This window comes from Triplophysa rosa, linkage group LG8 (assembly GCF_024868665.1).
Source record: "Triplophysa rosa linkage group LG8, Trosa_1v2, whole genome shotgun sequence".
Classification (NCBI taxonomy): Eukaryota; Metazoa; Chordata; class Actinopteri; order Cypriniformes; family Nemacheilidae; genus Triplophysa; species Triplophysa rosa.
Window position 1 is genome coordinate 3376735 of NC_079897.1, and position 19614 is coordinate 3396348.

At 38.3% G+C, this 19614-nt stretch overlaps 1 protein-coding gene across 1 annotated transcript in view; it reads right to left on the reverse strand.

The window, feature by feature from the left end:
- sv2a (synaptic vesicle glycoprotein 2A) overlaps positions 1-19215 on the reverse strand; it is a 28908-nt gene extending 9693 nt beyond the window's left edge. Inside the window, exons 1-5 of the mRNA XM_057339278.1 lie at positions 19068-19215; positions 6327-7077; positions 1601-1781; positions 1147-1298; positions 252-385 (exon numbers count right to left, since the gene is read on the reverse strand). Coding sequence (XP_057195261.1) covers positions 252-385; positions 1147-1298; positions 1601-1781; positions 6327-6924 — 1065 coding nt within the window. The 5' untranslated portion in view covers positions 6925-7077; positions 19068-19215. The remainder of the gene's footprint in view (positions 1-251; positions 386-1146; positions 1299-1600; positions 1782-6326; positions 7078-19067) is intronic.
- Positions 19216-19614: the final 399 nt, after the last annotated feature.

Consider the following 19614-nt stretch of genomic DNA (forward strand, 5'->3'; position numbering starts at 1 on the left):
TTTCTACCATTTGTGTATATAAATAAATCAATAGGAAATAAGACACGTTAGAAAACGATTTACAAATCATGACAGGAATCGAGCATTGTCCTCTTTATTGATTTTGTCAACTTTATTCCTTAGCTGTGGGAGGATCTAAATTGATATTTCATAATTAATATTTCCTACCAGCAATGACTGTTTGTATTTTACCTCCAGGATTAAGAACAGAGATGAAAGTTCATGTAACTGTGATGTGGAAGATCACTGACCTCCAGGAAAAAGCGTGGGCTCTCTGGCATGGTGGTCAGGGCAGCGATAGCGGCGACAGATGGAAAAGCACACACCAGCACAAACACTCGCCAGCTGTGAAACTGGTAGGCGGATCCCATCTGGAAGCTCCAGCCTGGTTAACAGAAAGTGACATGTATTAGTCAAAAAGAAAAACTCTCTCTGATGAAATGTATCCGTCTAAAATATATTCAAAATATCCTTTCATAACGAGTATTTAGGAAATTGGTGAGTATTTGGTGTTTAATTCCAATGTTTTTTTCATGACAATACACTGCAAACTTTTTAAAGTGCTTCACTTTGGAAATGCACCCTCCTTTTGAGTATAATCTTTATTCTTAAGAGGTTTATTTGTTTTGAACCCAGTGTGAAGCTAAAATAAATGTACTGTAGCCGGCCATGTTAAACAAAAACATCAGTCTGCTAGCACTGCGGTCAACAAACACGCACGGGGTCAATGATAATCCCACTATGGCTAGTGGTCCCCTACCGTGTCCTTACCTGCCCACATCCACGTTTCACTGGATCAGTTAGAATGAATGTCATATATTGTAATTATTATTCATAACCCAGGCCGTGACTGGCACAGTTTGTGCACCAAACTGCTGATGCCGAGAAAAAATAAACTGCCTGAGGAGAGACGTGCTTATGCACTAAATGTTTTAGACCCACTTATTAAACTGTTGTGACAAATGACTGATGTGTCTGAAAAGTATCCATGGCAACCAAGACCTTCAAAACTTTTTTGTAAAGGAGACCGATGAGATGTATGATGTGTCTTATCCAGTTTTTGGTTTCTACGCTTCGGCATCGCTTATTAATCACAAGGTGAAAATTGTTGCAAGCTACACCCCAAAACAAAAGCTTAACGGTTACCATAGTGAGGGATGATGGCCCAGGCCATGGCAGCAGCATAGATGCCTCCAAACATCCAAAACATGCAGAGCCAGCTCAAGTGCTCACCACGCTTCTCCTGAGCCAGAAACTCAGAATAATACGAGAACACGATAGGAATAGAACCTCCAATTCTGCAGAGAGAGAGAGAATAAAAAAATGAACAGAAAATAACCTTAGTAGTCCAGGATATTATGCATCGTTTATGCTATATTAAAGTACAGAATAACAAAAACTGTGTATATATATAGTACACCCCTTTTCAAAAATGTCATTATTTTTCCATGTTTTGGTGATGCTAATGGCACACAACATTGCACACTTCACCCTTGATATTAAACACCACAAACAAGTAAACTGATCTGCAAATTGTTTTTTGTTATAGTCGCTTTATTGGTAATACAGGGACTGTAAGTGATGTAAAACTTTCATTTACCCTACACCGGAAAGCAAACGACAGAACAGGAAGGAGCTGTATCCTTGAACAAAGGAGGAGAAAAAGGCAAAGACGCTGTTGATGGAGAGAGAGATAAGAAGAGTCTGTTTGCGTCCGATTCTGTCAGCCAGACCTCCCCACACAAAGGCACCCACCATCATACCCAGATACACAATAAGACCTGAGAGAGAGCAAGAGAGAGAGAGAGAGAGAGAGAGATCAATACTGATATCAAAACATACCGTGTCAGATGAGGGCGACTCTAGGGTGTTACTCTCTACAGACAGTAAAAAAACTGCTGTGTTGAATGAGACCAACAATATGTATACGAAAAACGACCCTCGCCCTTTCACAAAATAGTTTAGATAAAATAATATATCAAAAAAATAAAGTTCCTCTGTCAGAAATCATGGCACAGCCAATTTGGTTTTAGTTATGTTGAAACGCTTTTTCTCTTCATGTCTTTTCTTAAATCTGACACAAACATGACAATTCAAAATATATAAAAGGTTAAGTAAGATACTGTACATATTGCTGGTTGTTGCTTGGGCAACATGAGATAAAATGCAAATACAATTTCAAAGTTAGCATTCATGTGTTGCAATGTAACATTTTTCTTCAGTTTTCAAAATGAGCGAAGAGCTCAAATTCGTTTTGTGAGAAAATGTCTTCAGTGCTTAAATAAGGTCTGTTTTAAAGAATTCACACAGACTGCTGAATGAGATTTCTGTTTTCACAGCTCCACCACCAGCCGGTCACATGACTGAGGGTGTGAACACAGACATGCGTCATCCGGCAACACCAGAGCCAACTGCTGGCACCACTGGCAGAGATGTGGCAGTATGAGAATCATATGGATACAATATGAATCTAATATATTTGATACATTATGTTGCACACAATTCTCAAATTTAGGGCTGTCACAAATATTATATAACCATCTGAATGCAATTGTTTCAGATAACAACAATTATTGTGCACATTTAAAAGACACAAGGAGGATCAAATAACATTTCTCCATGTTTTGAATCATATCAGCTTTGTATTATTGTGTGTTGATCAGTTTGATTAAAGTAATCCCAGACTTTGCTGCATCTAAAGGCAGACAACACCATTATATTCATAATTGATAATCTCATTTTTTAGTTTGGACGCTCTGGACTTTGCAGTCTTGTTTGTTATGGTCACTTTATAGTGATTTACAGAATTTTCATATTTCTACATTTTGTTCATTTATTAAATGAATGTAATAATTCAATATAATACAAAAGAGTATTAATCTTATAATGCAGAGGAAATTTTAAAAAGGATTAAATTGAATAATCACAATCATTTTTGACAATTATTTGACTCATAATGAGTAAGGCACACAAAATGACAGTATATGATCATTTCTATATGGCAATCAGGAGAAATAATTGCCAAATTGTCAATTAATCGTCATAATCTCAATGAATAATCGTCTGTCGGTTTTCATAATCATGACACCACTGTTTTCAAAATAAAGAAATAAAAAATGACAAAAAATGTGACAATGCATACAGTGCACGCCGTCTAACTCAAAATAATTTTGGTGAATTTTGAAGAATTCAACATTTGTGACTTGTTTCTTATGCTTTACGTTTTCTGTCCAACACAAAATACTGTCCATAGTTATAAAACACATACACTGCTTGAGGGAGACCAAAGGCTGGTTTGCTGGTTTTAGCTGGTCTCCTAGTCTGGTTCACCAGCTCAACACCAGTTTGGCCAGCTAGCTTATCTTAAACCAGCTAAAACAAGCGAACCCCCTTCGGCTGTTTTTCACACTCTTTCAGATACAGATGTATTCATTTGTTTGGTGAGGCAGCTGTCAGCTCACCTGGTCCTCACATTGGGTCTGACAGCCATGATGATAGACAAAGATAGACATTACTGCAATGCAGCAGCGGGGCCTGTTTTCTCACCCTTACAACACACAAACCTTAAACAGGAGAAGCCTCTTGAAACCTTCAGACTGAGGCCAAAAATACCACTGTAAATGAAATGAACAAAAGAAACAGGCACCGCTAAAATATAACGCTGGGAATTTGAACGTACAAAGCCTGATGAAGGAATAACTTATTATATTGGAAATGTCATTATGTATTACCTTTCTTTTTGAGAATGGTAAAATTGAGAAATGTATCTAATAAATGCATTTTTGCATTCTGTGCAACTCTGCGAAGCTTAATGTAGACGTCTCTACCCATCCAGACCCTCTTATGACCTTCGAAGGCAGTGATGGAGCGCCCATTCGTTAGGGAGACCCGCACAACGCTGATGATGATGCTGAACACCTGTGCGATGTTGGGCTGTGATTTTACACAATACCTGACCACATTAATAAACACTTTTCCTTTTGCGGACTTGAATTAAAAAAGAGCCGGCCTGTGCTGTAGGCTAACCCCACAGATGCTCCATATATGAACAGATAGCACGACCCGGCCAGTTAGGGCTTGCTGAGTGGGCGGAGACAGAGACACTACATCACAGAGATAGGGTTAGGTTTGTCAGAGATGCAGGAGAGGGGAGGGGCTTGGAGACACCCGACCTCCTCGTCTTCCTCCTCAGAGAGAGAGAAAGAGCAGAGGGGGGAAGGGTGAAAGAGGAGGCTGTGATGCTCCTGCACAGTGACAGAAAAGCGCACGAGCTCCGGGCTTGGAAAAGAGAAAGCGGGGGAGGGGCTGAGAGATTATTTATAGTCTCGTTTCGTTCAGCAAGTGCACTGGGTTTCTCTCTCTGCATCACGCGTGAGGAGAGCGCAGCGGACTGTGGAGGGTCTGTGTATTCTGGTTTTCACACAGACTAATGTGGCGCTTGGCACCCGGTGTGCTGCAAAGATCTACGTCAGCATCACCTTTCACCTTCAGTGTTCTCACGGTAACACAGACAAAGAGATGCTCGGTCTATCTGTATATCTATCCAGCCTCCATCCATCAATCATTCCAACTCCTTTTGTAAATACTAAATACACACACCTGAATATCCATCTATATGTCAAATCTAATTCATATGGTTGTAATAAACATCAATCAAACCTTGACATATTCCAGACGTCTGGGATAGAATAAAACAGAATTATATCATTTCTTTTGCTGCCATCATAAATACTACCCTTCGATTCTTTTTCTTTAAGCACTAACAGCGTTTCATCTATGTTTCGCCTCATTCATCACATTTGGACCCACCGTCGGCAGAGAAACACGCAGGTTGACTGCTGGGTGCAGTGAGCAGAAAAAACCTCCGTAGGCCATCTCATCCCACACATCCACGCTGCTGAATTTGATTGGAGCGTTTTATGTGACAGAGACTGAAGCGCTTCGTGTGCGGCGATGTCAGAAGGCACTAGGACCCGGCGGAGATCTCTCGTGTGTGAGTCAGGCCTGTTTTGTAATAAGGGAGAGACCAAGGGCCCTGCTCCCCAATGGCATATCACATACGCACACAGACCCAAGCAGAATGAATCAAACGGCTGACACGACCATGCAGGCCTAAATTCTAAATCAAGTATCATTTTACAAAGACAACATATAATAAAGAATGACAAAAAAACACAATAAAATGGGTCTAAAAGCAGCCACACGTGGTGCAACCACATCTGCATGAATGCATTAGTACATGTTTACATGCACAATGGAAAAACCCATATTGATCTATACTGAGTGATGTCCTCTTCATATTACACAGGCGTTATGAAACACGCTGTTCAGTATTCTATTGTCGGTTAATTATAGCTCAAGCTGCGTCAATGCGGGGTTTGGTTTGAACGATGGGGGATTGTGTGTCCTTGTTGGATGGACTGACAGATGGTGTGTTGGCCAGCAGATGACAGTGGAAAATGGCCTCGAGAAATTATACTGGTGATCAAAAGGTGAACCTTTCACAGGAATGGATATAATTCACAGAAAACAATATAAACCAACAGACTCGCTGATACTCACACACACACACAAACATACACAAACAATTTAAACATGCGCAAATTAGTTTTGTGGGCCAAAAAAATATTGCGCAAACAAATTAGTTTCTTTTATTCTCAAATTATTTTTTAATAGAAATTAAATGGAAGACATGGACTGAACAATGGAGGAAAAGTAGGAAATAATCATCCAGAATAGATGGCAGCTCCTTCGATACTGTTTAGAAAGCATCTCATAGTGAAACCTCAAGAAGAATTTCTGCAAATTCTAGACAAAGGGTGGCTATAATGAAGTGCTAAAATATAAAAAGTCACGACATAATTCCTATAGTTCAATTCGTGTAATTCTGTACTCAAAAAAATGGTGGGTTATTTTCAAGCCTGCGTTGGGTCAAATAGGGACAATTCCAACCCATTGGGTTGAATACACCCAATAAATGCCCAATTTATACTGTATTTGACCCAACAATGGGTTAAAATAACCCAACAAAGGTTCGTCTCTTTTTGACCCAACACTGGGTTGAAAATAACCCAGCATTTTTTAGAGTGAGAGTTTTGATGAGTATTTTTTGATAATTGACCCTAAACTTTTGAGCACTAATGTATCTCTACTTTTTACTTTCATCATGAGAAAAGGGGCATCTCAGTTTTTCTAAAACATTTTGTGACATTACTAATACAGGTCTGATTGACAGACTGGCAAAGTTTAGCTATTAAATCTAGCACAAACAACAATATAGCACAAACCACACAAATGTGAAAGCCAAAGAGCTGTTCTTTACTTACCCAGCATTCCTTTGTTGGGCTCAGACAAACACATGTCTTTCTCAGCACTGGGCAGTACAAAGCCCACCACGAAGATCTCCACGCCATCGGCCATGAGGGCCAGACCCAGCACAAAGTAGAGGGTCCACTGGAAACGACCATGACCGCACTCCTGAAGGATGGTCTCGTACTGCTGGGCCAACTCCTCCTGATCCTTCCTCCTTTCCCCCTCGTACTGCGACTTGTCCCGGAACTGCGACTGTGCCACGCCTTCCACCTCTCTGTTGCCCTTTTCAACAGAGTCGTTTCTAGGGATGCCTTGGTACTCGCCCTCGTAGATCTCATCATCTTCGTCGTGGCCTTCTGTAGAGTCGCTGTGAGCACCTTCGTCGTCATTGGCCCTGCTGTTGCTGCGGTAATAGCTGCCGTCCTGGGCCTGAACGGGGTAGTCATCGTCGTCGTCGTCCTCTTCGAAGCGAGCATAAGAACGCTTGGTGTACTCGTCGGTCATTTTGTCCACGTGGCGACCCACTTTTTTACCTGCGTGCCTTTTGACTTCTTTGGCAATGTCCTTAGCGCCTTTAATGAAGGCGGTGCGGTCTCTGTAACCCTCATCCATGATTGAATGCTGTGCGTTGATGTAAAGAGAGCTGTAACCGGGTGTCAGGAGCTGGCTGTTCGCATGTAGTTGAGTGAAGCTGGGTTAGAGGAAGTTCAGGACCTTGGAGAGCAGCCGATGCGCCTATAAGAGCTCAGTGCTCTACACTGCAATCTGAAAATATAAAAGAAACAGTGCTGTTAAACACGATGCCACCGAGCGACACGCCTTACAGTCAATATCTACACATGAATTTACACATGTAGCAAATGGCCTCCTACTCTGTGTGATGATGAAACAACATATGTGAATCTTACAAAACCATCTCATCATGTCTAGATCGAATGTTTCCACAAAATAAAAATTAAAAAGGCATTAAGTCTTTGCATTACAATTTTGTTATGCATTAAAAAACAAAGAACAATTAAAAAAGAAATAAAAATGAAAATACATTTAAATGTAAATAAATAAATGTTTAAATTGAATACAATTTTAAAATACATAAAAAAGTAAATAAATATGTAAAATGTATTTAAAATATATATTTAATAAATAATCCATCAAATTTAAATAAATGATTGTTTTACAGCCAGCATTTTCTATATTGTCTATATAAATGTATATTCTGTCATAGATTAGTCACACAATGTACACTATGGTAGCATATACTGTGCAATACTATATCGCGTTTATTTATTTTAACCTTAACCAAGCACACTTTTATCAAATTAAATACAATTTAAAATGAAAAATATCTTAGTAACGGTATACATTTTATATATAGTCTCTATTAATGTTGTCTCTCTAGATACACATAAATTAGTCATACAAGGTTTGTTATTGTACAATATACTGTAGAATATATTGTACAATATTATAAAGTACTAAAGTACTTTTACCTATTCTAAGTAAAAAAACAAACAAACAGGTTATTCCACAAAATGGTTAGTTTTCTAGACAGTCTATGTTTGAAATTAACCTTCAAGATCATAACCTTCATGTGTAGCATCTGTTTTCACAAATATAAAGTCACAAATGTCAGCAATGTCTTTTAAAGCAGGATTTTTTAAATATTATTTTTGTCTTTGAATAAGAAAATGGTTTGTGGCAGTGGTTCCCAACCTGGGGTCTGCGACCCCCTTAGGGGGGCGCCAGAGTTCACATGAGGGGCGTGGGAGCTGACATGCTTTGAGGTTAAACAAAGCTGCATAAATGTTCCACTAATCATTTTAAATAAAAATATTTTGTATGTTTAAAAAAAATCATGTGCTTACAATGCCAAGATAATGCAGTCAAAAATAGTTATATCTTGTATAAATAATTATTTCAATTTTTCCTGCTCCATTGGCAGACATTCACACGGGGCTTCGCGGTAGCCGGAAGCACTAGCCGGGTTTCCATCCAAAGTTGCGAATTTAGTTAATGCGCAAAATTGGAATATCGCATAAAACATTTGCGAATAAGCACCGTTTCCATCCAACTAGTCAACCGTCACTTCCTAATAAACTGCCGCTAAATGTCAGTAAGAGAAGCCACTGAATATAATAATTTTCATAATACTTGCGCAAGCCGACGATTACGAAACACAATAAATGTGCTGCTTTTGTGGATGCCTGCTGTTCGGGAAACACAGTCGTGATAGTTCTAAGAGGCAATTACAGAAATACTTTGACGACTTTGCTCAGGCATTTAAGAATGACCGTAACAACATTTCTCATGCTGTGTAACAAGATCAGTACTCTGGTTAGTCAGGTTACGCAGTCTCATAGTGCAGTTAGGTGACTTTTTGGAGGAATTTATTCGACAAATGTGTTTCCATCTCCCATTATTCACATTAACCCTTTTTCGCAAAATGAAAAACCACCTCAAGCGAGCGTAAAAACTTTTTTGCGAATTAAGTTTTTTTAATTCGAAATTTGGCGTTTCCATCACTCGTTTCTGATGCGAAACTTCAAAATGCGAATAAAACCAGAGTGATGGAAACCCGCGCTGTTCTCGCTATGAGACTCACATGAGAAACGTCCTCTGTCAGGCGTCAACGTTCGTGTTCAGTGTGGGGTAAGTTACTCTGAAAAAGTAATTAATTACTAGTTACTAATTACATATTCAATAGTGTAATTAGATTACTGTACAAATTACTCTCTCCAAAAAGTATTTAGTTACTTATTACTAATTACTTTCTATATCATACATCAACTTTGATTAGTTAAGTGATTCAAGGACGGCTCTTTTAATTCATTCAAATAAATAATATGAACTACATAAAGTACTCTTATGTACCGACCAAAGTATTACAAATGTGAGAATTATACATTAAAGCACAGATTTTAAAGTTAGACTTTGAATTTTGATGTTAATTCCACTATTGCACACACATATATTACACAAAGTATTTAGTCTAATTACATCAAAAGTAACTGTAATTAAATTACAGAAAAAATAAGAGTAATCCCTTACTTTACGTTTTCAAGTGAAAAGTAATTAAATTACAGTAACTAATTACTTAGTAACTAGTTACACCCAACACTGTTCGTGTTAACATAAAAATCAAAAGGAAAAATAGCAGAGAAACGTAAATGCGGTGATTCTTCGTCGGAAATAAAGGAAAAAGTTTAGACGCTATGACAAAACCTACGTAAATTTAGGTTTTATTGAAGGACAAGACAAGTCTCGGCCAGAATGTGTGTTCTGTGGTGAAAAATTGTTAAACGACAGCATGAAACCAAACAAAATGAAAAGACACCTTGTAAAAATAAGCAGTAATTGACAGTAGCCTGCATCTCTTTATGCAAGTACAGCAATGTTAATGTTTAAGAGTTCTTTCATAACGTTCAGTATACTCTGTATGTTCATACAATAACCTGAAAATAGACTGCAACAACCTGAAAATGTATTTGAGTATTCAAGTAAAAATGTCATTAAAATCTTTTATATTACTCATATTTAACCATTTAATTTAATTTATTATTCAATTATTTCATTTCATTTATTAATATTTACTATCTATATATGTGTGTTTGAGTAGCAATAATGTGTATGTATACACACACACACACACGCATGAGGGTTGGGGGGGCTCCGATTGTCATATATGTACGTGGGGGGCCCCAAGGAAAAAAGGTTGGGAACCACTGGTTTGTGGGAGGTGCCGTAGCCTTCACCTGACCTTGTTTGTTTTCTCAGCTCATATTCCAGAGGAACAACTTGTTAAGAAACCAATTGAAAAGGATTTCTGAAAAGGGCAATTAAACCGTTCCCAGGAGAAATTCATAAAACCATTGCCTTCTACAATCTGTTGAAATTGGTCTGAATCCAGTTATTGCATTAATAATCTAATACACATAATTGAGTCACATGAATAGTATCTCAGAGGTACTTAGAAGCTCTAAAACACTGCAGAAATATTTGCACAGAAATGTGTTGCTGCACTAATCTAAAATGAGTGATATTTAGGGCTGGGACTGGGTGTTTTGGGGGTGTGGGGAAAATATTATAAACTACATTAAAGTGTAAACAAGCCATTTTTAATTTTCTCTTAACAAAGGTAACCATGATTTGTCTCTTTGTTGAGGATTTCTCTCTGAATGAAACTCATCAGCCATGCAGCAGCCTCTCAGCGCCCACATTAACCTGTGTCTCTGAAGATAACAAGATGGTCAGACATTCGCCCCTCAGCGACTGACAAAAAGGCAATCTGATGTGTCAGCACTGCTCAACACCTCTGCTTTAGCCGGGAACCAGCTACGGTCTGATACATTAACTGCAGAACTGATAAACACATACAGTACATTGCAAAAGAGCACTTGTGATGATTGTAAAACGATGAAAATCTGGGGCCGTCGTGACTGGTGCAATGGAAAAATGGCTCACTTGGCTGCCTTATGCTGTCATCTGTGGTTGTATGATTTCTCGGCATGTAGACAAATCTTTCACAGATCCGGAGAGAAAATATTACAGTAAGTATGCCTACCATTCCATCTGACACCTGGTATAATGACAGACAGACATTTCTATTTGTGTTTGATCTTTGGGCAGATTAGCATTGAATGATCCATACATGAGTTCTACAGAGTATTTAATCACTAATGTGTTGACACAACATGAGCAGTGAATCATTAACATTGTGGCCAAGCAAACACACAACTCCTTTCACTTACTACACTGAAATGACTGCAGTTGTACTGAAATCTGTGCCTTTACAAGCAGGTAAAGAAAATGGTTTGAATTCTCTGAATTCTACAATAATTTTTTTTTTTATTAATTTACTCTCACGTCATTTAAAGGGGTCATATGACATGGCTAAAACGAATATTATCGTTTGTTTTAGATGTAATGCGATGTGTATACACGATTTAAGGTTCAAAAACGCTGTATTTTCCACATACCGGGCATGTTTGTATCTCCTCTTTGCCCCGCCTCTCTGAAACGCGCAGATTTTTCACAAAGCTCATCGCTCTGAAAAGCGAGGTGTGCTATGATTGGCCAGTGAACCAGTGCGTAGTGATTGGTCGAATACTGCAAGCGTGTGATGGAAATGTAATGCCTCTTACCATATTTGGAACATCAGGTTCCAAAGCAATTGTACTGACAGGTACGCCCACCTTACATTTGGGCGGTCTTAGTCAAATCATACCACAAACTGATGTAGATTTGTGGGGGTGTGGTTACACGAGGCGTTTCAGGCAGGTCTGGGTGAGCATTCGCTTTTAGATAGAATGCATCTTTTGTTCCGACACTTTCATTTTTGCAATTTTACGCATCTAATACATACGTGGGCAACTTATAACACACCAAAGACACAGAAAAACACGTATTCGCGACATATGACCCCTTTAAACCCGGCCAATTTTCGTATTATTCTGAGAGCAGAATATCTCTGCTCCTTTTCTTAAAATGGAATTGAATGGTGACCTTGGCTGCCAAGCTCTAAAAACCACAAGAAAAAAACAAACAAGATTTGGTGTGCGATATATCAATATGTCTTCTGAAGCCTCAGGATAGCTTTGTGTGAGGAACAGACTTAAATTTATGTTGTAATTTACTTTTTTACTCACCACCGATGTGATATTTTATAGCGGAGAAAAAGATCTCCAGTACATAACATAAAAAATGTCTTTGTCCATTTATACACTCTTTCAAAATAAAGGTGCTTTACAATCACATAACAGAACCATATCTATATGGCTCCACAGGGGACCTTAAACATATTTCTGTTTCCCAAAAGGTTCTTTGCGGCAAAAAAGGGTCCCTCAGATTATAACGGGTAAGATAGAGATGGTTCTTTAAAGAACCTTTGACTGAATGGTTCTTTGTGGAACCAAAAAGGGTTCTATGGCATCGATGTGAAGAACCTTTGGTAGCACCTTCATTGAAGAGCATTACACTCTTGCAGATAAAGGTGCCTAAAAGATTCTTCACAGCGATGCCATAGAAGAAGCATTCATTCAAAGGTTCTTTAAAGAACCATCACTTTCTTTTTTCGCCACAAAGAACCTTTTGTGAAACAGAAAGGTTCTTTGAATGTTAAAGATTCTTTATGGAACCATTTAGACAAAAAGGGTTCTTCTACGGCATTGTGGAGTGTACTGTCTACTTGCGTTGTTTAAAAAAAAGTGCTAAACCATTTTGTGCATCACAAAACAGGTTTGTAATGATGTGCAAGTTGTCATTTTTGACTGAACTATCTTTTAAAAGCCCTAAATGACAGGCTCTTGTACCTGTACATAACCTGTACAGACAGCAGCTCTGTTGCAGCGTGGTGCCATGGTAACCATTTCCTCTGCACTTCCAAAATACATCTTATCTCTATTCAGGTCTGCAGACTGGGCGGCAATAGTTTGTGTAGGAGCAGTGATGTGTGTGAGATGGTTCTGCTGGGAACAGCAACCTTTCTCTTGGTGGAACACTTGCATTTCAATTAGACTCGCACAGGAACATATGGCAACAATATAGAACAAAAACCAGCAGCCCAGACCTGTCACATTTACTCTCTGATACACTGTCCTGATAGCAATATGGGATTATACGCCTTTTAGATGTGCTGTGGTACATTTAAAACATGGGGAAATGTTTATGAATATAGCAAAAGATTCCCTTCAGAGTTCTAATCTAGAATCAAACCAGATGGCAAAAACCTTCTCTTTCAAAACATTTCTACTATTCAGTTTTTCACGAATCCATGTCGTCATATCCTGAATAAAACACTAAATTCACATTTTTAAGGATAAAAAAACATTTATTAAGAAATATCGCAGGGCTTCATTATGCTTCCACCGTCTAATCAAAATGTTTTAACATGTTTTCTTTGTAATGTTATTTAAATGTTTAATTTGTTTATACAGTAGGTTTTCTTATGTCTTCAATATAACTTTTCAACCTGTTAGTCCTTTGTAAAATCCTTTAGACTAAGACAAAACCCAGCTTCTTGATAACATCATCCTCCAAAGGGTGACAGCATTTGGTGGTAAACAACATTTGGTACCACAAAATATGAATTCATAAAATCCTCTCAATCCTTTACTGAGCAGTTAATGTTATCTCTTTGAGCAAATCATCAATGTATTTACTATTCTTGAGCCTGATATTGACCAGACCAGACCATATTTATTGAAAGAATATATAAACGTTCCTCATTTACAACAAAAGCCTATTCATTTTTTGATGTTACAGAGTTCAAAACATACTGCGTAACAGGTATGAGGAATTTATTGCCAGGGTGTTTGACAGGAATGTTACAGTAGCAGTGTTTACAAACTTCAGATGAGCCAGATTATATGACAACATAATGTCCAGACATAGTTAATCTCTTCGTCCAGGGATTATAAAGTCACCAGTGTGCTTTCTGGTTATCTGATATCACGTTACAGTAATTCTATAAATTGCCTAATCTCATTGATAATCCGTAAAGCAGATGTTTAGGATCAGAGCTGTGAGGGATGCTGGGTCAGATCACATCAAATAACTTCAACAGCAGGTTGTCCTAAAATGAGCATGGGTTACTGTGCATAAAATCCTTGCGCTAATTTCCTCCTTTAAGCAAAGGAGGAGTTAAGCTGTGCCAAATTCAATAGAATAAGTATGCTTTGGAGCGGCACATACCTCTCTATAAAGGGTGCAACAGCTGAAAATGCATATCAAAGTAAAACCAAGACATGAGGTCAAAAGAACTGCCACTAGAGCTCTGAGACAGGATTGTATCAAGGCACAGATCTGGGGAAGACTTTCACTGTATGTCTAACAGTTCTAGTGGACATTTTACATGCATTATGTAGCCTAACCGGTTCTTTAGCAGGGAATTCCAGTGCAAGTTCAATGCCAGGTTGGCATCAAGATAGAAGACCTGCACAGCAAAAATGACCTTCAGAGATATTGCATATGGTGTAAAAGAGGAGGGGTCTGTCATGACTAATGACAGCAATGCAAGCCAATCCAAAACTATATAATTCTAGTAGTATTCTAATAGTGCTGGCATTATTATTAACCTGTATTTATGTCTGTGAATTAGATTCAAGATTCAAAGTGTTTATTGTCATATGCCCAGTGAGGAAACAAGTTTCCATGAGCAATGAAATCCTTACTTTGCTGTCCACAATGAATGACAAGACAGTGCAAAGCTATGCACACACATACACAAACTATACACACATACATACAATGTAAGAAACATAATAATAAAAAACTATGCTGAAACATAACAATAAAAACTAAACATAGACTATGTATATGAAATGTATATATGCGAATGTACAGTATTAACTTATGTGCAAAAAACAATAGTGCAGTAACATGTGCAACATTGAGTGCAACTTACATGATAACAATAGCAGCAGAAAAAGTAACAGATGTGCAAATTGAGATGAGGCTACATGAGTATATTAGCAAATATACAATAATTACTCTGCCTAATAACCCTATAATAACAACCGAAATTGCTTATAAATGATTCACTTCAAAATAATCTAAACGTAATTTCAGTTTAAACAATGGGCCCTTCAGGAACAATACAAGCTGACTCGCTTGTCTTATCTGAGTATTAAATCCTCATTATGAACATAAAAGCTAATAATTTACCATGCAGCCACAATATGTACAGTAAAGACACCTTTCTTGGCTCTATTTCCTCTGCAGAACACAAAGGAAGATATTTTAAAGTACACCGGTAACCAAACAACATTGGACCACATTGATTTCCATTGCATAGACAAAAAAACCACAGAGATATTTCTAAAAAGAAGATATTTAGAGAAATGTCTCAGTGTTTTTTTGTTTTATACGAAAGAAAGCCATGCTGGTTTTAAACAACAAGAAATGATAAGGACTATACCATTGCCCCCAAATAAAAAGAACTATTGAATTACAATAGCATTCAAGGAATATATCAATATAAATCTACATTACCATAACGCAAACAACACAGAATACACTATACTGAATTATTACAATTGTAACATATTTGTACTTATGGTTGTCCTGCTTTTTATTTAAAAAATCACTGCAATAAAAAATAATTTGTACTTTAACATTAATACAAGTAATCTGAACAGGCATTTCGGGTGTGTGTTGTACTTCTTTTATCTACTAACGCTATTTTGACATACGCTTGGGAAAACAAAACCTGCTAACAAGGCTGTGGCTCTATGCATCTGGTGTATTTCAGATAGTGAGAGTGACAGCAGCAGCCTCGAGTAAATGGATTGGAAACGGCTCTTTTAAAGTAGAGGAGGAGCTAGTTAGCAGAGGGAGCTACAGTGGTTAGTGTATGGTTAGGAGACAGTGGTCTTTCTGGAAAGGGCAGAGGCATTGTGAGTCAGATTAGCCCTGGAACAAATCTCTCAACATGCGCTGTCACCATGGCCACAATCACTCCTGCCTCTGCTACATCAGCACCACCCAGCATCCTCTCTGCCCTGCCTCCATTTTAGCCCAAAATAATCCAGCGTGAACTGGAATCAACTACAATGGAGAATATCACGTCAATCTGTTTCATTAACAACAGGAAAGCTGTATATTAGAAGAATATACACTTGTTTAAAAAGGAGATATTAAAATTGTATTTGGATACGGAACAGCATTATCTTCTCATCTTAAATACACACAGAGGTACATAGCATTCAACAGGTTTAAATAGAAACCATCATGGTGGATGTGGTGTGTACTGTACAGTGAAGCCTAAACAGAAATTATTGGGTGAGAGATCATGAGTCACTCTACAGTCTATATGTAAATACATGGTAATGTATAGATTTCTGTTCAAAGGCAAGCTTCCTATTCATGTAGTGAGCCACCAAACACAGGGTAATCCTCATTCCTGAAAGACTTCTGAATGATGGCCCAGTCTGATAAAACATTGGCACCAGCAGAGATCAGAGATTAACACTCCTGCCGTTGAAGGCACTCTTGTGAAGATGTACTCCCTTTCCTGCTTTGCCACATCACTCCTCAGAGAATTCCTCTCAAGGTTACACGGAAAGCTCACTGCAGCGCACCATGATTGAAAAACTACTGCAATCCAGAGCAGTTGGCCACTTACGGAGTCACCACAGGCCTGCTTAAATACAACAGAAGCTGCAAATCGATTCACATTAAGAGAAACACCTTCTCTGAAGTCATTGTGTTGCTTTTGGCTACTTGCACCCTGTTAGATCAAATATACGGCCTTTGGAAGTAAAGGCTTTGCAAGGATATCTCATACCAATGGCTAATGGATTAGACATAAAGACATATAGCATGCCAAACAACCTTTGTAATAACTGTATATATCATTGTTTCTGGAAAACACCCAAGTTAGTATTGAATATGCTTTTTAAGCTTTGGGTGTAGTGCACATTAATACTTCCAATATATTTATGCTCATTATGATTTATAATTATTTAGAAGTTAATGTATTTAACTGATCGCTTTACTCTGCACTCTTAAGAATAAAGGGTACTTCAAAGATTCTTCACAGCGATGCCAATGTAGAAAAAACATTTTTGGGTTCCACAAAGGTTCTTTAAAGGGATAGTTCATCCAAAAATGAAAAATCTGTCATCGTTTACTCACCCTCAGGTTGTTGCAAACCTGTATAAATGCATTTGTTCCAATGAACACAGAAAGATATTTGGAAGAATGTTAGCAATTTATCAGTTCTGGGACATCATCCACTAGCATAGTAGGAAAAAAATATTGTATTTTTTGTTCTGTTGAACACATAATGAGATATTTCGAAGAATTTAGGAAAGAGTTCTAGGGCACCTTTGATTACCATTTAATTCTTCCTACTATGGTAGTTAATGATGTACCGAAACTTACAAACATTCTTCCAAATATCTTTCTTTGTGTTCATTGGAACAAAGTAATTTATACAGGTATGAAATTACACGAGGGTACATTAAATGATGACAGAATTTTCATTTTTGGGTGAACTATCCCTTTAAAGAACCATCTCAGCCTTACCTTTTGATAATCTGAAGAACCCTTTTTCGGCACAAAGAACCTTTTGTGAAACAGAAAGGTTCATCTGCTGTTATAGGTTCTTTATGGAACCATCTAGACAAAAAAGGTTCTTCTACGGCATTGTGAAGCCCCCTTACTTTTTAAGAGTGTGTATGCTACCGTACTATCTGGACTGTACTAGCAATACCAACATAGCAAAGGATGTGTGGGTGGGTAATAATGAATAAATGTTATACAAATAAACGTTATCCACCACATGCAATGCATATGGGCACAATAATAAAGGGGCACCAAAATCATATGCTCGGGGCACTCCGATTTTTGGGCATGCAAATCTAAATTCAGAGGCAGAACAGCCATGACCGCAATATTGAAGGGTCATTCCAAGCGGAAGTGTTCAAAACTGGCCACATCAAGATGAAGGATTTCAGAGGGGACAATTGATGGACACTTCGCACCCACGATTCTTTGCCCAGATTATTTGTGCAACAACGGTGGCTCTTTAATGGGCACGGGAAGATGACGCAGAAGCGCGTTCCAAGGAACAGATTTTGGGATCCCTACACCCTTGGATCCCACAAAGCTCTCACCCTTCAAAGGGATTAGGTCGTCAGAATAAGACCTTGGTGCATCCTTGATGGGCTGTGTTACTATTATCAATAGCAAATATAAAGATCCCCAGATGTCAATAGACATCTGTTAGAAAGCTTTGCAAGTAGTCCTACCATTCCAAGCTCTACATATATGATGCATACGATCAACATAATACTCTGCTTATACTATCAGTACTTATAATTGCCATTGCATGCATTCAACAGGGATGCACCACCATTTAAAATACAGCCTAACATTTCCTTAAGAGAGGAGCACTGATATGTACACATGTGGTAGTATATACAGCATCACTGCCAATTCAGTCAATCTGAGCATTCAAAGCAAACGACACATGCTGTCGTGACAAGAATGAATCAAATCAGCAATGGGCCAAGCCATCGTGTAGCCTCATACACACGCGCGCGCGCGCACAAGATACACATAGCAGGTTTTTTACACGACTGCTGCAAGGTCATTTTGATTCTTCAAGATACACGCGCTATAAACCTATCATCAATTTTTCTCTTGATCAGTCAAATGCAGAGAAAAACCCAAATGCCAGATGGAAATCCAGGCAAAGGAAAATGGAAACCAATATTGGGTGAAGGGGCGAGGCTTAATATGCATTTATGTCTCTATGGAAATCTTTCATCAATTGCCCTTTTAATCTTGATTTTAGCCCATGCCAAAAAAAAACTATAATAAAAACACTAATATATAACATAAGAAATAATTAACCATTTTGATCGCAAGATAATGCGCAGCTGAACAATCTGCTTTAAAACAATAAATATTAATGTCTTGATGCACGAGTCGCGTAAAATGATAAAAGACTGCATTAAAATTCCCATTCTCAATTCTTTACGCAGGAACACGTGCCTATTTGAATTTCGATGAATATTATGTTTGCATGGAACAACGATGCTCTCACACCATTTTCCAAATGAATGATTCTCATTCATGAAATACATATTTGACAAAATAACAGCAGCAGATAACATTGAACTCGTATGTATGTATCATTACAGGCTTCATGTGTTTAATATAACACAGGAAAAGGTATTTAAATACATTTATAGAGACTCTTTCAAATCACCGGCAAAAATATATGTAAGGTTTGGAAAAAAATCACTTACCAGTGCGATGTAGCTCTAATGATATTTCCAAGTGCTGTCAGAAATAATTCTACACAAGATTCGATGAATATTGGTCGTGATGATGAGGAGAGCTGTGTGACATTGCTTGTATCTTCACCCTAACGCAGGAGCGCGTGACGTGTACGGGGGTGCAACCCTACTACCACACGCGAAATTAACTTCCTACTATGGCGAATGCCTTGCTGATGAATATTAATGACCTCACCCTGACGCTGCGTGGTTACTTTACTGGAGCGTCCGGTTACGTAATCTAATTATTTATAAAGCAAGCCGTCGCAATAGTAGCATTCGTTCATAGACCCGCACATAGACCAGCTGACTAGCGCCCGCCTACTAAGGTCTGTCTTTCAGCCAATCAGTGAGGCGAACGCCACGTTATGTGGTTAATATTCATTCGTCATTCGGGGGCCTGATTAGAGAACGTCTGCATTGCAGCCACTCATTTAGCCCCCAGGAACTAAGGCGTGGCGATAGTAGAGCTGTTGATTTGCATCTGAAGAGCGTCCCCGCCTCAACTCGCGCACAA